This window comes from Geotrypetes seraphini, chromosome 6, assembly GCF_902459505.1.
Source record: "Geotrypetes seraphini chromosome 6, aGeoSer1.1, whole genome shotgun sequence".
NCBI classification, from domain to species: Eukaryota; Metazoa; Chordata; class Amphibia; order Gymnophiona; family Dermophiidae; genus Geotrypetes; species Geotrypetes seraphini.
The window spans coordinates 87,374,367-87,391,091 of record NC_047089.1 but is presented as its reverse complement, the minus strand read 5'-3'; the positions used below and the strand labels follow the sequence as shown (position 1 = coordinate 87,391,091).

At 40.3% G+C, this 16,725-nt stretch overlaps 1 protein-coding gene across 9 annotated transcripts in view; it reads right to left on the bottom strand.

The window, feature by feature from the left end:
• MYCBP2 (MYC binding protein 2) overlaps nt 1–16,725 on the bottom strand; it is a 977,923-nt gene that overhangs the window by 330,961 nt on the left and 630,237 nt on the right. For 7 of the 9 annotated variants that reach the window (XM_033949399.1, XM_033949401.1, XM_033949402.1 and 4 more), the window contains 3 exons: nt 3,756–3,853; nt 3,236–3,352; nt 2,226–2,366 (listed from right to left, as the gene is read on the bottom strand). In XM_033949399.1, coding sequence (XP_033805290.1) covers nt 2,226–2,366; nt 3,236–3,352; nt 3,756–3,853 — 356 coding nt within the window. The remainder of the gene's footprint in view (nt 1–2,225; nt 2,367–3,235; nt 3,353–3,755; nt 3,854–16,725) is intronic. The other 2 variants (XM_033949405.1, XM_033949407.1) reach the window with 1 other exon arrangement.

The window sequence follows — 16,725 nt, the reverse complement described above, 5'->3', positions numbered from 1 at the left end:
TACTATGTAGCTGCCAAATTACACCTCTACATGCCCAACCATCCCCTCTGCTCTGAAACAGAAAAATGATTCAGCACTCCACCAGGAAGAGCCCTTCAACTGGAAACTGCACGTAAACACTTCTACAGCCACTTCCTCCCTAAGCAATGAAATCACCTGCCCATGCAAATCAGATCCCTGAACTTCCGGAAGGCAGGAAAGACCTTCCTCTTCTGCTAACTGCTTCGGATCAAAAATGGGTTACGAGGAACTGTGACAATGAAGTCCTCAATATAATGTTTATGAACAGATACATGAACAAGATTAAACTACTGCTTGACTTTCCCTCTATATGCCTCCAATATGCTTTTCAGCTATGCTCCCTATGTTACCCAAGTCCCCTCCCCCTGGTTCTCCTCTGTACATGATAACCTTGTACTTAGATCCACTGCCTATGGAATCTGTACATTTCTCCTTGATGATAATTTGATAGCCTTATTTATGGCCTAAAGAAATGGGAACATATCACCCCATCCTATCAAAAGCTCCATTGGCTGCCATTTGAATCCAGAGTTCTGTTCAAGTTTTCTTGTTTCTGTTATAAAATAGCATTCGGTATGCTTCCGAGTTACCTAAACTCTCATTTAAATCTGAGTTATACAAACAAGAGTTCTCGAAGATTACATCTGTTCACCTATCCCTCAGTAAAATTTTGCCAGTATAAAAGGTTTTGTGAAAGAATCTTTGTCTTTCAGGCAACTAAATTAAATATTTGATTTGCAAGGTGTGTGTTAGAAGCCTCTTCTTACCTGGATTTTAGAAAACAGATAAAAACTCAATTATTTAATAGGTCACGATCTTAATACTTTTTTATATTTTTATCTTGCTTTGTAAAATTCTCTGCATTCTTTTATACTGCATGCATTTTATAATTTATGTATTTCTTCCACTAGATGCCTTCAATTGCTGTCTTTTCAAATAACTTGTACTGTTTGTATCTTATCCAATTGTTGTGAACCGCTTAAGAACTCTCGGGTATGGCGGTATATAAAAATAAATTTATTATTATTACCTATATTCCCTCTGTTTTCTGTAGCCCCACCAGTCCTTCTGTTACCCTTTTCTCTGAAACTGTGTTTGTTCTATTGTTAACTGCCCTGAGCTTTCTGGGAGAGTGGGAAATAAATTGAAATCAATCAATCAATAAAATAAAAATTCTGGTACTCTAAGTATTTCTCTCCATCTGTCTTTAGCAATCTCTACTAGAAAACTTGTAGGAAACATGCTATCAAATTATAGCCTCAGGTGTTTTCAGAAGGTTTAAACAAGAACGTGTTTCTCCTATATCTAGCAATCTATTTGGCCTGACACAAAAACATATAAGCCATTTCCTTAACTGTCAAACAACACAGAAAGGAAAACTTAAAAAAGATCATGTACAATGTACTCAGCAGTTTTGGTCTGCTATGTGGAAAAAGTTATGATTACCACAAATAGGTACATAGTGCCACATAGGCAGCTGCAGTTTCATTAAATCACCACTATCACTTTGAGGAAAGAAGTGGCAACTGTTACTTTCTAAATTAAACAAAATTTAGACCTATGTTTACTTCTTACCTTCATTATGTACACAAAATTGAATTTTCCTACAGTTGCACACTATATACAAAAATGGCAGTAGTGGATAGGTATTTTTAAAGTACTGTATTTGAAAAGCAATGTTCACACAGGCCGTTTGTTCATCTGGTGAGACCATCTATTATAACCTAAGTGGAATATGTATTCATTCTGTTCTGAATAAATCTCATTTTTGTGGCATGCTCTAAATTACAAATAAAATTTCCTCATATCACAGCTAGTGAATCATTACAGAAAGAGGAAATTCATTTATGGAAAGCATAATACTAAAAAGTTATATTTTACAGATTACATATAAAAATATATTTTCAAGTTGGTAATAGAAGCCAGAAAGAAAAAGTACAATGATCTACAACATCGGTCCCAATTTTTTTTTTTTTTTTTTTAAATCTTACTTTAGTAAATGACCAGTATAAAGGGCCTTCTCCTTACTACACTCCACCCTCATTACATAGCATCACTCAAGAGAACATCTATTGAAGGAGAGCAATTACAAAAAATAGTTTACATTTAATATGAAAGGTGCAACTTTAATCATATTTAGTCTTGTAATGAGGACAGAGTGTACCCACTAAGATTTTTTTTTTCTAAAGGCACCTTTTACTTACGTCAGCAGGGACCAGAAGGCTCTTGCCAAGATGCTGGTTAAAAGAGAGGCACCAGGCTTCAGTGTAACCATTCATGTTAGGAACATACTTCTTTACTGTTTCATCATTCAGTCTCAGCCATACACCATCATCATTGTGGATCTATGGGAAACAAGCAACAAAAACGAGCCATGCCCTCCTGTAACTGCTACATGGCTTGCAAAGACTATAAAATGCAGAGCAGATGGACAATGATGAGCATGAAAAATAAAGTTTTTAGCTACTGGAGGATGTGTAAGAAGGAAACAAAAGAAAAATGTTGAGAAATAGTTTAAATAAAAGCAGCTAAGAAGGCCAAAGCAGTATGAAGAACAGATTTTAAAGAGATTGAGTTGTAGATTTTTATTCCTCAACAAAAAGCAGAATAATTTTGAAACAGATCAAATATTAGAGACACAAGATTAGCCTTACTACTAGATAACATACTTCTAAACTCACTTTCCATTTCTTTCTTTTTTTAGATATTTACAACCTACACTAGGAAAAAAATCACCTTACAACTAGTCAGATTTAGTCTATATGACTTTTATGATGGCTACATCAAGAGATATTTTTCTGCAATAAAACATTAAAGACTTTAAGAAAATTAAACTAAGGATAGAAATACTATATACAATATAAACTTATTCAACAATTAACTTATACACAAACGGAATGATAAAAATAGCAAATGCATTGAAAAGCATAGAAGTGTCTACAAATGAGGCTAAATACTGATAAAATTGCCCCTTATTCTGAAGTTTAAGACAGCTTCTGGCTTTCTTTTCTTGATCTTATAACTAAGGCAAACAGTCATAAAATGAAATCACAAAAAATAATAAATAAAAATCTGTTGCCAAAATCTAATAAAATATTCGATGAACAGCTATTCAAAATGATATATACTAAAATAGCACCTTCAAATAAGAAGAGCTATTCACACTGCTTCATTTTAAATATGTATTTTTTAAAGTCAGTGTTTCATTGATTACCTCGTCAATAAAAGTGATGGTTCCATTGACCTTCACTATGCCTATCTGCTCACTCTGAAGGGAAGGATGACTACGGATACGTAGTCCTGCACTGTCCTTGGCCACAAATTTACGAACCTGAGAGAAGCAAAGGAAGACAGCATTGCAGAAAATTTAGAATGATTTTCAAGAGTAATAAAAGAACAGATCCATCAGAATTTGAAAGTTACAGTACATAGCGCTGAAGTAATTTTCAAAAAGTTACAGGTTGTTGCTAGTTCCCCACATCTGTAACAAAGTTCCACTTTTGATGAACTGGTTTGTAATGAGTAAGAATGAAAGCATTTGATTTCCAAATACTAGGTTCAGGGTTTGAAACAAAAGACTGGTTTATTTATCAAATGAGAATCCTCAGTATAACTATTTTCTCAAGTGCTTCACTTACACAGAGAATAACTCGTTTCACACATTCACCACACTGAATTCACAAGAAAAATCAAATGTGTTGCAATGGATAAGCTTCTCCATCGAGTATCCTCACCTTGTTGGGCTGGGGTTCAGCTTTTGGTTTGATTGACTGGGTTCCAGGTGGTATCATCCCTTTAGGGGAATCCTTCACTTTTACTTCCAGTCCAGCATCTTTAAAGTAAATTTTTTTTTTTTAAATCATTATGTTCATAACTATAAAAACTTGATATATAATTCCTGCTGCCTTGTAAAACAGAAAATCAATTAAAATAAAGAGCAGAGATGGCCTGAAAAAGAAAGCATGATCTTGTATACAATTTAAACTTATTATAAGAATTATATAGAGGACTGACATTTTAAGAAAAAAATAATAATTAAAAAAATAAATTTAGACTTGAGCCAGCACCCCCTGCCTGATGTCTCTCAATATCATTCAGAATGAGGCACATAGTCCCTAATTCTATAACAGGTGCCTAAATTGGGTCACCTAGCGAGTTAGGCGTCTAACTTAATCTTTGTTTAATTGGTTAATTAGTGCTGATAAAAACAATTTAAAACATTATTTAGCGTAACCCGTTCTGAGCTCATTGGGGAGAACAGGATAGAAAATGAATTAAATAAATAATTAGCCAGCAGGCGCCTACCACCTCATGGTAGGTGTCTACACTGAGGCACCTACCTGGAAAATAGGCATGGTTGGGGCAGAGTTTGAGTATGGATTGAGTTAGGCGCTTGTAGGCGCCGGTATATTATGTCAGGAAAATCCTGGCCTAATATACCAGCACAACATCATTATGAGACCTGCCAGCGCCTAACTCAATTGACATGTGGTAGGTGCCATGTTCCTTAGCAACTACTGAGTTAGGCACCATTTAAAGAATCAGGACCATAGTACAATAAACAAAAACACATGTAACTGACAATTCCATTAGGTTCGCCATCATTCACATTTTTCTTTTCCTTTGCTTCATTACAAACTGAAATGTCGAGACATTGCACATGAAATTCAAGAAGTTTCTTAAACAATATTCTATATCTATTACACAGATTCTTAAGGATATTGTTTCTATTCTAAATTTAAACTGGAAAAAATGCCAATGTTAAATGTCAATTATTAACCCCCCTTTGATTAAGTTGCTCTAGCGTCTGCCACTGTGGTAACTGCCCCAAAGACCACATGGATTTAAAGGGCTTCAGGGCTTTTACCACATGGCTTTTGTAAAATAGGGAGTAAATTACAAAAAAAGAGTAGAAAGATAAAAATTATGTCATTCATTTAAATCCACATGGGAGAAAAAAAAATCTTCTCTAGCTCTGAGGACCTCTAGAAGCCATTAGATAATATCATACATGCACCAGTTTCTGTGTCAATTCACGCCTCCTCAACTCTTGGTAGATTGTTTTGGAAGACAACACCAAGGAAGAGTTAAGAAGGCATTTGAGGACTTGCATACTCTGGTCCATGGAAAACAGCTGTTACAGGTTAAGTAATTTGGTTTACTCTAAGATGCCAAGTGCTCATATCTGAGACTCCTTAGCTATTCATCATTAACAAAGAAATGGAGAAAACAAAGCTATCAGACCAAAACAAACTACTATTACATCTGTAATCGCTATCCTCATTTCACCATTTGAAAAAATAGACCAAAATAGCAATCCCTGGATTGTTGGGACTAAAAGAAAGAAAAGGCTGGGTGGACTTTCCAATGAGTTCTGTCCACTAAGATAACTTAAAAGAAAAGTTGACTCCATTTTCCCTTAAACTTGATAATGATACTTTTGATTCAGATGATTCAGACAAACAATTAAAGCTCTGGGACGATGCTTGCCATTCTTTACTTGACAAATTAGCTCCAATTACTACCCATACTATTTCTTCAAAAAAGCAAAAGAATCCCTGGTTTAACTCCTCTATACTTCTTCTTAAATGCCAATTATGCTCCCTGGAACGTAAATGGCATGCAAATCCTACATTATCCAACCTCAATAAATTTAAGGAGCATTCAAAATATTATAAACAATCTATAAACACGGAAAAAAGAAAATACTACAAGAAATGCATCTTTAAAGCAAAAAATTCTGCAGCCTTATTTTCTATTCTTAAAAAAAATAATACCCTAAACAAATACCTCTCCTCCCATGGCTCAAAACTTTGAAAATTTATTCCAAGAAGAAATCCTCACAATCAGGAAAGATATTAAAAACAAATCCCAAAACTACTACTGTTTGGAGGATGGTATTTCAAAACACCTGTGCTCAACTTGTTCACATTCTTCTCTACCTTCTTTAAATGATATCCTGCGCATCATGCATTCACTAAATCCTAAAGGATCAAGCTGTGACATAGTTCCTCCATTCATCTTGAAACAATACTTCTCTATTTTTTGTCCATTCATACTCAACCTAATACATAAAAGTCTTGTTACAGCAACCATACCTGCATCTTGGAAACATTCTATTATATACCCCTCGATAAAAAAATAACAATCTCAGTAATCAAGAGTGCTCCAATTATAGACCAATCTCAACCCTTCCTTTTCTCGCAAAAGTTACGGAAAAAATTGTATTCAATCAAATTTCAGACTATTTTGACAAAACCCAAGCTCTCCATCCCAATCAAACTGGCTTTTGGAAAAATCATTCAACAAAGCATGCACTAATAGGTTTAACTACAACTGTACAATATTTATTGGATCAGCACAAATCAGTTATTCTCATTTCATTAGACCTTTCAGCAGCTTTTGATACTGTAGATCATCAACTCCTGCTTCTAAGGCTAGCTGAGGCGGGAATCTCTGAACAGGTTAAATGGTTTACTTCTTATTTCACTAACCGTACATCTGTTGTCTCGTTCAGTAATTCTACATCATCAATTATCCAAAATAGTTTTGGCATCCGTCAAGGATCCATAATGTCTCCTTTACTCTTCAATATTTATTTGGCCCCCTGTTAACACTCTGCCAAACTATTACACGTACACAGATGATATCCAGATTATTTACCCTATCGATGCTTCCAGTTCTGTCGATATTAGTTTACTCAATTCTAAATTAGACAAAATAAGTCAATGGCTTCATGAAAACATGCTGTCTCTTAGCTTATCAAAAACCAAATGCATGCTATTCCCATGGAAAGAAGACTTACAACTTATATGCTCTATTGCCATAAATGATAACCCCATTATTTCTGTAAATGCTATTAAAATCCTAGAAGTAATTATAGATAGCAAATTGACTACCGTCCACAAATCAGCTCAGTAGTAAAGAACTGTTTCATTAGACTTAGGATGATAAGATCTCTCGCGAATGTTCTGGACCCCCAATCCCTCAACCTTCTTATTCACTCTCTTATTATTTCCAAACTTGACTACTGTAATACATTATATAAAGGTATCTGCCAAAAAGATATCCTCCGATTACTGATACAAAACACTGCCATAAAAATTATTACTAATAGGAAGAAATTTTTTTTCAGTTCAATCTGTTTTATTTAGTTTTTGAATAGTACAATCAGAAAAACAAAAACATCAGGATAATAAACAGGCAATACTGTATACAACAATAGGATGGCACAGTATAGGAAGGAAATACAATCCAATAACTGGGCATAAAAAACGATACAAAACAGCAGCTATCAAAGCATGAGCAGGAAGAGCAGTACTGGAAACCGGTTCAGGTATCTACCCGCTAAGTAAGTCAATAACAATGCATAAGGGGGCGCTAGAGAGCCCGAACAAGATGGAGGCTTAAGGCTTGAGCTCCCGTCCCCGGCTTCATTATTTCTACTCCTCTTGTTTCTGTCAACACCTGCTCGCGCTAAACTTTACTGCTACGATGCCTGCTCCAAAGCAGGGAAAGATTGAAGCTGCATTTGCAGGTACGTCGGGAGCTAAACGACAAAAACAGGACCCGCTGTCTCCAGTTAAGGGAGATGCGCCGCGGCCACGTGTTGACCCGGAACTAACGGTGTCGGATCAATTACCACTTATCTCCAACATGTTGTCTGAGAGTAAGGATGACATCAAAGACATTAAACACGAGATTCAATCTCTTACCGAAAAGCTGTCTGCTATGGATGCCAAGCTGGTGCTTTTGGAACGCAAGTGCCAGACTATCGACGATCTTGCCTCCAATCAATCCATGGACCGGAAGGCCTTGCATGCCTTGGCGGACCAGCTGAACGACCTTGGTAACCATAGCCGTCGGAATAATTTACATATTACCGGCTTACATGAGGGGATCGAAGGTTCTAATGCCTGTGCATTTTTCGAAGAGTGGCTCCCCAAAGTGCTTTCCTTACAGTTTGACCGGCTGCTCGAGGTGGAGCGGGCCCATAGAGTGCCGGCCAAATCTCCCTCCGGCTCCCAGCGGGCGCGTCCTGTGCTGATGAAATTACTGCGCTTCCAGCACGTGGCCCAGATTCTCGACAAAGTGAGATCGCTTCGGAAAATCGAATGGCAGGGGCAAACCATCTATATCTCGACTGATTACACCAAAGCCACTGCTGAGAAGTGACGCCAATTTTTGGCCTTGCGCCCTCGTTTGCGTGCACTCGAGGCACGCTTTGGTCTTCTTTCGTCGGCACACTTTAAAATCACCTATAACAACCGAACTAAAACCTACAATGATCCTGCAGATGTGGATCGGTTTCTGAAAGAGCAAGAGGACCTGCAGCGTATGGACACTTGATCATTTACCTGACTTTTTGTCCAGATTCTCTATTCTGTATCTGCAGTTTTACTTGTTGCGCTTACTAGCTTTGCTCTTTTTAGAGCTGTGAGTGGAGTAGTTCCTCACTATATTTCTGTTTTGTTCCATCATATTTGTATTGGGGTCGGTGGGGGGGGGGGGGGGGGCTGGTCTTGAGCCTCCATGTTGTGGTGCCTCTTCCCCTCCACAGGCCTTCGGGGCGCCTTTTTGGCGGGATGATTACAAGGCTTGTGTCTTGTGGGTGGGGGGGAGTTAGAGTGAATGTAGGATGGGTGGGGGGGGGTGTCTGACTGTGTGTTTGAGTGGGGTTTGTTCTTTTTTTTTGTTCAGAGCTTGGCATCTATGGTTTGGTTCTGTGTTTTCAGAGCAATGTGTTCTATGGTCCTGTGTTATGCAGATTCTCTCTCTGCCCTTACTACTTTTATAGCTCACTGATGGCTTTATGCAAAGTGTTATCTTTGAATATTAGAGGTTTAAACCACCCCATCAAAAGAAAGCGGGCACTATTGTATTGTAAACACCATTCAGCACAGGTAGTCTTTCTGCAAGAAACCAAATTGAACTCGATTGAATCTGCTAAACTAAAGCGGGATTGGGTCTCACAGTGTTTTTTCTCTCCCGCAGTTTCCTCTAAGGGAGGAGTGGCTATCTTAATCTCAAAACACAATACACTATTATACATTCTTCTCATGATTCTCAGGGGCGGTGGGTTACAGTAACTCTGGATATAAATTCTCGCCGCTACACCTTTTTTACGGTATACGGCCCGAATGCTCCAAACACTGAATTTTTCAGAGCCTTAGCTAGAGAACTGGCTTCCATACCCACTGATTATTATATAATGGGAGGGGGGGGGACTGGAATCTGGTCCTAGATGCCCATCTTGATCGTAGATCCCAATCATCTTATCGCGCTCCTCCCACGCTTCCGGTACTACAACATATCACCCAGTCCTATGGTCTGGTTGATGCCTGGCGTCTTTTTCACCCAAAGGGCCTAGAATATACCTTCTGGTCTGCACCTCATACTTCTGCAATGAAATTGGATTACTTTCTTCTGTCTCAATCCCTCTTGCAGTATGTTAGATCCACCTCTATTCTCTCTTGTCCTCTCTCTGACCATTCAGCTGTTTCTGTCTCCTTTACTCTTTCTGCACCATCTTCTCCTACCTCTTCCTGGCGCTTGAATACTGCTCTCCTAGCGGACAAAACCTTTCTTAAACAGGTTGAAGATTGGACCGAAGAATAATTTTTACATAATGATACCCCGGAGCTGGCTTTTCAAACCCTTTGGGATGCTTATAAAACATACCTATGAGGTAGAATCATAGCATATTCAGCCCACCTAAATAAAGACCTCAAACGTGTGCTCACTGCCTTGGATGACCAAATTAAATCTCTAGAGATAGCATACCATATCTCTCCCACTGTCTCAGCCTTACTACAGATTTGCAAGCTTAAATTCCAATATAATTCTATTCTATCTGAAAGGGCTGGTGTTTTATTGTTGAATGAGGGGGCTTTATATTATGAACATCGTAACAAGGCAGGGACAATGTTGGCTAATTACCTCAAGCAAAAGAAAAGAGCTGGTCATATTAAAGCTCTTAAACCGGCCGGCTCTCTCATTACGGATCCGAATGCCATTGCTGAACATTTTAAATCCTTTTATGAACACCTCTATACTTCGGGAGTTAACCCCTCGAAGGAGGATTTTGATGAGTTCTTCAAAGACATGGCCCCCCCTACGCTTCCACCTCAATTGCTTGAGAATCTTAATAAACCCCTCTCAGAATCGGAGGTTGGAGTGGCCATAGAGGGACTAAAATCAGGTAAAGCGCCGGGAGGAGATGGACTTTCCTTAGGTTTTTATAAAACCTTTCAAAAGCTTCTCCTTCCTCACTTATTTAGATTGTATACTGACTTTTTGCGCAGAGGAACTAGCGGAGGCACTTTTGCTGAGGCAGATATCGTAGTATTTCCCAAGCCTGGACGGGATCCTTTGCTCCCAAAAAATTACAGACCCATCTCATTACTCAACTATGATTGTAAAATATATGCGAAACTTCTTGCAGAAAGACTAGCTCAAGCCCTCCCATTGCTCATCCACCCTACTCAATGTGGTTTTGTGAAAGGTCGCCTGACTGCGGATAACTCTAGAGTCTTTTGTCATGTGCTGCAGGCTGCACAAAATATTTCCGTTCCGGCACGTGTGATGTCATTGGACGCAGAAAAGGCCTTTGACTACGTGGAATGGAAATATTTATTTTACACTTTGCGGTGGTACCAATTGGGGGATGTTTTTCTTGATATGGTACATCTCTTGTACGCCGGTCCCAGGGCCAGATTGAATGTGGAGGAGTATATGTCCCATATTTTTCCCTATCTCGGGGAACTAGGCAGGGTTGCCCGTTGTCGCCACTCCTGTTTAATCTGGCCCTGGAACCCCTGCTACGCAAACTTGATTCTAATCCTACTATTGCAGGCATACAAGTGGGCCCGACTGAGGTGCGCCTATCGGCTTTTGCTGATGATGTGCTCTTATATGTATCCAGACCGATAGACACCCTCCTGAAAATTCTAAATCTTCTCTCAAGATTTGGTCGTCTATCCGGTTATACCATCAATTGGGATAAAACTGAAGTCCTGCCCCTGAATGCTTATTGTACACAGGCTATGATTGCGCCCTATGGCCTTACTTGGTGCTCCACGTTCATTAAGTATCTAGGGATCCACTTCTGTAACACTTGGCAAGATACAGTGGCTATTAATGTTAAGTTACTTATCTCCAAACTTCAAACACTTTGTAATCAGTGGTCCCCACTTTATTTAACGTGGTGGGGCAGATTAGAGACCATTCGTATGATGTTGACCCCTCAAATTCTTTATGTTCTTCAAATGTTGCCCTTACCTCTTCCTCATGCCATGTTTAAACAAATAGACAGGATTTTGTCAAAATTTCTGTGGTCTGGGAAACCCCCCCCGTATTGCCTTATCTACCCTTAAAAAACCATGGCACCAGGGTGGGGTTAACTTTCCTCAATACACATGATATGCCTCAGCAGCCGCCTTACGGGGCTCGAGTAAGTGGTTTCTGCCACTAGCAAGTAGTGTTTTACCCTATTGGGGTATGTTGGAGCATGTACTGGCGTTGCCACATGCTTTGGACACTGCTTGTTATTCCAGTACCATTTCCTGCTTTAATAAATGGGAGGTGATGCACGTTACTCAGCGGGCGATACTCAGTCTAGGACGCACTTTACAACATCCCATCTTTACTAATATCCACTCCTCAATTTGGGGTAACCCTAACATTACTGTAGGCTCTCGTATTGTGCATTGGCCTACTTGGATAGCGAGTGGTATATGGTATGTCCGGGATATTCTGAAAGACCATGCTTTGATGTCTTTTGATCAGATACAGCAAAAGTATAACTTACCCTCCCATCAGGCCTACCATTATCTTCAGTTGTGCCATAGTTTGCGTGCGGCCTTTGGTCCCACACTGGAGCGCCTGAACAGAGGCTCTCTTTCTTTGTCTACCATGCTGACTTCTTGGAGCACTAAACCTCATGTGATGTCTAAGATATATGATGTTTTACAGAACTCGGATCCGGATGATTTTCTTCCTGTCCAACGATTGTGGGCACATGATCTACAATGTACGATATCTGAGCAACAATGGTCTCAGCTGTGGTGCCACTGTAACCGGTCTTTGCATTCAGCTTCACTCAGACAGTCGTTGTTTTTTGTACTTCATAAATCGCTCTGGACACCAGTTAAACAACAACGTGTTTCTAAGTCTTCCTCCAATAGATGCTGGAGATGTGAGGCACATATTGGTACTTTTCAGCATATGCTCTTTGATTGCTCCCTCGTCTCTACTTTTTGGACCGAAGTAGGAGACATCGTCAGTCATGTTCTTCCATCTTCAACGACCTTGACATACTGCCAGATCATACTACGGTCCGCCAGCCTGGATCCTCCACTCTCTCGACATCATTCTGTTCTCTCTGATATACTTTTGGGCCTGGCAATTAAAACCATGTTGCTTCATTGGAAAAAGCAATCTCCAGTACCCACATCTCAGTGGTGGAATTTGGTACTTATGTGCTATAAATATGAATTCAGGTTGGCTGAATGCAAGGGTTCCCAAGGGGCTTTCCATCATATCTGGGCTCCATTACAGCAATATTGTGATTGTACAACCTGAGTGTATGCTATGTATTGCTCCTTATTAGCGGTCTTACCTGTCTTACCTTTATTCCTTTTTATTTTTCCTTCCATGTTAAAACACTGTATGATACTGTCTACATTGCTCCTGTTTGTATTGCATTTTGGATGCTCTGCTCTGTTTTTTCTGTTGGTTTTTATGTTTTTTGTGCTTTGATTTGTTGATTCTTATCAATAAAAAGTTTGACTTAAAAAAAAAAAAAAAAACCAACAATGCATAAAGTACTGGATGCACAATAAGGGCATTCGTAGCAGGAGTAATTAAGCAGGTAATAAGGAAGCACAGTAATCCAGAAAGGGTTGCCAAATCTCATGATAACGCTGTACGGGTCTGTGCGTTCAGCTATATGAAATTCGTAGTTACTGATCAAACTAACATGTCTCCACCATTGCAAAATGTTGGCGTGGTGCTGAGATTTCCAATGTATAAAGAAAATCTTAAGGGCTACAGCTACACAAATATTGAACAAATGGGATTCAGCATGAGGTAAAGGAGTAGGCAAAGCAAGAGAGCGGAATACAAGAATAGAAAAGGAAAGAGGTGCAGATAAAGAAAACATAGTAGTGAGCACTTCCCATACCTCTGCCCAATAACATCTCACACAGGGACAATCATATACCATGTGTTGCAAAGTCCCAAGAGCTGAGGTACAAGTCCAACATTTATTTGTAACAGACTGCTTAGCGTGCCAACTCTTAAGTGGAGTCCATAACACTCTATGGGTGAAATAATAAAGAGATTGTAGTATAGGTGCTGAATGAAGGGGTCTGTTAACATGAGACCGAAAGAGGGTCCACTGAGCATCCGTAAGTTGAATCTGAAGCTCATGTTCCCATAAAGAGCAAATAGCAGCACGAGCACCTGTGGTACTAGTAAGGATATATTTATAGAAGTGCAATGCCACATGGGGAACATGAGCTCCAGCTCACAGACAAGTGGTTATATCAGGGGTCTGAGCTAGAAGATGGGCGTGAGGTTGAGCTCGGTAGGACCGAAGGCAATGAAGTAATTAGTCCATACTGCAGTGAGAGATCTTGAAAAGTGAGAGGGGTACCATGAAGCATAATATCTCAGATAGTTAAAATACCATGAAGGATCCACTATTTACACTAAATAGAACTGGTCCCAATAGTGAGTTTTGGGTTTCCCCACAGGGGCATGTCTGGTGTATCCGCTTTTTTCACCCCATATATGAATTAAAGAGGTGGAACAATATTGTTTTATAAAATTGGAATCTGTGGTAGGAAAGGCAATTTAGGTGCTCCAGCCAAATAGCAGAGTGGATATGGGTGGATCAACTCTTGTTCTAACGAGAGCCAAGCAGGTGTGGGAACCATGGAATCAATAATATACCACCAGCAAGTCTCCCAAAGTCAGAATGCAATGTTATATTTATGAAAGTCTGGGAAATTAACTCCTCCCATGGTGGCAGGGCACCGCAAAGTGGCAAGTGGTATTTGTGGCAATTTACCCTTCCATAGAAAATTACGTAGAATAGTATCTAGGTGAAGAAAAAAGGAATCAGGAAATGATACTGGCAGCATCTGTAACACATAAAGAATTTAAGACGTCAATGTCATCCAAATAGCTTCCAGACGGCCCCACCAGGTAAGCCATAATGGCGACCAAGCAGTGGACAGATCTTGTACCTTGGCTAAAAGGAATTTGATATTAGAATGAAGGGTGTCCTCAACTGTGGGATGAAATGAAATACCGAGATATTTAAAGCCACTAGAGCAATGTTCTTCAACCGCCGGTCCGTGGACCGGTGCTGGTCTGCAAAAAAATCTTGCCGGTCCGTGAAGGATTCGGGTCCCTGCCACAACAAAAGGAGCCAGTGTCAGCTGACTTGTAACTTCCTGTTGCCGTCACTATGCCGGGACTCCTGCTTTCCACCGCTTATGCCGGGACTCCTGCTGTGCATGCCTCCTGCCTTTGTCTCCGCACCCCCAGACCAGCAGCAGCTCTGTGTGCTTTTAACTTCGGCACACAGCTGCCACTAAGCAGTAGTTTAGCCGCAGTTTCATGAGATAGCCTCGGGGTCTTTGCTAGGCTGGCCCGCTTCGATGATGCGATGTGGGCCGGCCTACCAAAAGCCCCGAGGATGCCTCATGAAACTGCGACTAAACTACTGCATAGGGGCAGCTGTTTGCCTAAGTTAAAAGCAGACAGAGCTGCCGCTAGCCTAAAGAGAGGAAACATTTGCTGGAGAGGGAAGGAGGGAAGGGATAATAATAATAACAACAGTTTATATACCACAGGACCGTGAAGTTCTATGCGGTTTACAATAATTAAAAGATGCTACAAATTGAGTGGAATTAACAAAGTTAAAAGCTAGTGATTAACAGCTCTAGGTATCAGCTATTGTGGAATAAGATTGTATGGGTCAGTTGCCTAAATACTTCAGGAACAGATATGTTTTTAGGCGTTTCCTAAATTCCCCCTAAGGAGTAGGCGCAAGCAATTGTTCCAGATCTTTACCCCATAATGCTGCCTGATGTGAGAAAAGATGTTGATGATGTCTTTTAAATTTACATCCTCTAACTGGAGGGGAAACAAAGTTCGAGTGTGAGCTTCTCTTATGTCTGTTGCCTGAGAAAGAGAAAAGGTCAGTTATATATTTAGGGGCTAAACCGAATAATACTTTAAAACAAAAACAACCAAGCTTAAACTTCACATGTGCCTCCATCGGCAGCCAATGTAGTAGTCGGTAGGAAGGTGTTACATGATCGACAAGCACAAGGGAGGGGAAGGGGGTACTGCTGGACAGGGGAGAAGGGAAAGGGAAGAGTTACTTTTGGATAAGGGGAGGAAGAAAGGGAGAAGGGGTAATGCTGGACAAGGGAGGAGGAAAATAGGAAGGAAACATCTGGCAGGGAGATTAGAGGAGAGGAAGGAGTCAGGATGGAATGGAGAGATCAGATGAGGGAAAGGGGAGAGAAAAAGGAATGAGAAAGTAGAGAGAGATTGATGCTGGGAAGGGGGGGTTGGATGAGAAATAAGGAGAGAGAGACAAAGATGCTAGATCTGGTGTAGGAGAGATAAAAATGAAGAGAGCAGAATGAATCATGTAAAAAGGAAAGAGGGGGCACAGGCTAGATGGAAAGGGGAGAGGGGCATAGAAGGAATGCAGATACCATATGGAAGGGGGAGAGGGAAGACAGTGGATGGAAGGGGCAGACGCTGGATGGAAGAGTGTGAAAAGATGATGAAAGCAGAAATTAGAGACGACAAAAGGTAGAGAAAAATAATTTAATTTCTATCTTCTGATTAGAATATATCAAATTTAAAATATGTAACATAGTAGATGACAGCAGATAAAGACCCGAATGATCCATCCAGTCTGCCCAACCTGATTCAATTTAAATTTGTTAATTTTTTTTCTTAGTTATTTCTGGGCAAGAATACAAAGCTCTACCCGGTACTGTGCTTGGGTTCCAACTGCCAAAATCTCTGTTAAAACCTAATCCAGCCTATCTACACTCTCCCAGCCATTGAAGCCCTACCCAGCCCATCCTCCACTAAACGGCCATATACAGACACAGACCGTGCAAGTCTGCCCAGTACTGGTCTTAGTTCAATATTTAATATTATTTTCTGATTCTAGATCCTCTGTGTTCATCCCACTCTTCTTTGAACTCAGTCACTGTTTTCTTCTCCACCACCTCTCTCGGGAGCGCATTCCAGGCATCCACCACCCTCTCCGTAAAGTAGAACTTTCTAACATTGCTCCTGAATCTACCATCCCTGCGGCCGAACGGCCTGCCCCAGCAACCAGATGGAAAATAAATTTTTTTTTAAAAATCAAGAAATAAAAGAAACAGAGCGATTCGTGAAGAAAATAACACAAAACCGCGGTGAGAGAAGGCACGAAGTTAGTTAGTTAAATGCAGAGAGTCAAAGACGGACTTCTCGGCTCCGCGGAATACTGAGAACTGAGGAGACGCGTCCTGTGATGGGCGGGAAGGCACTCGCGCATGCGCGGTGCGGGCGACTCAAAACTTCGAGTTTCTTCAAGCAAGTCTGCTTGTGAGGTGTCCGCATCCAGGCTCCGTCAATGACGTCACCCACATGTGAGAATAGGCTGCCTGCTTGTCCTGG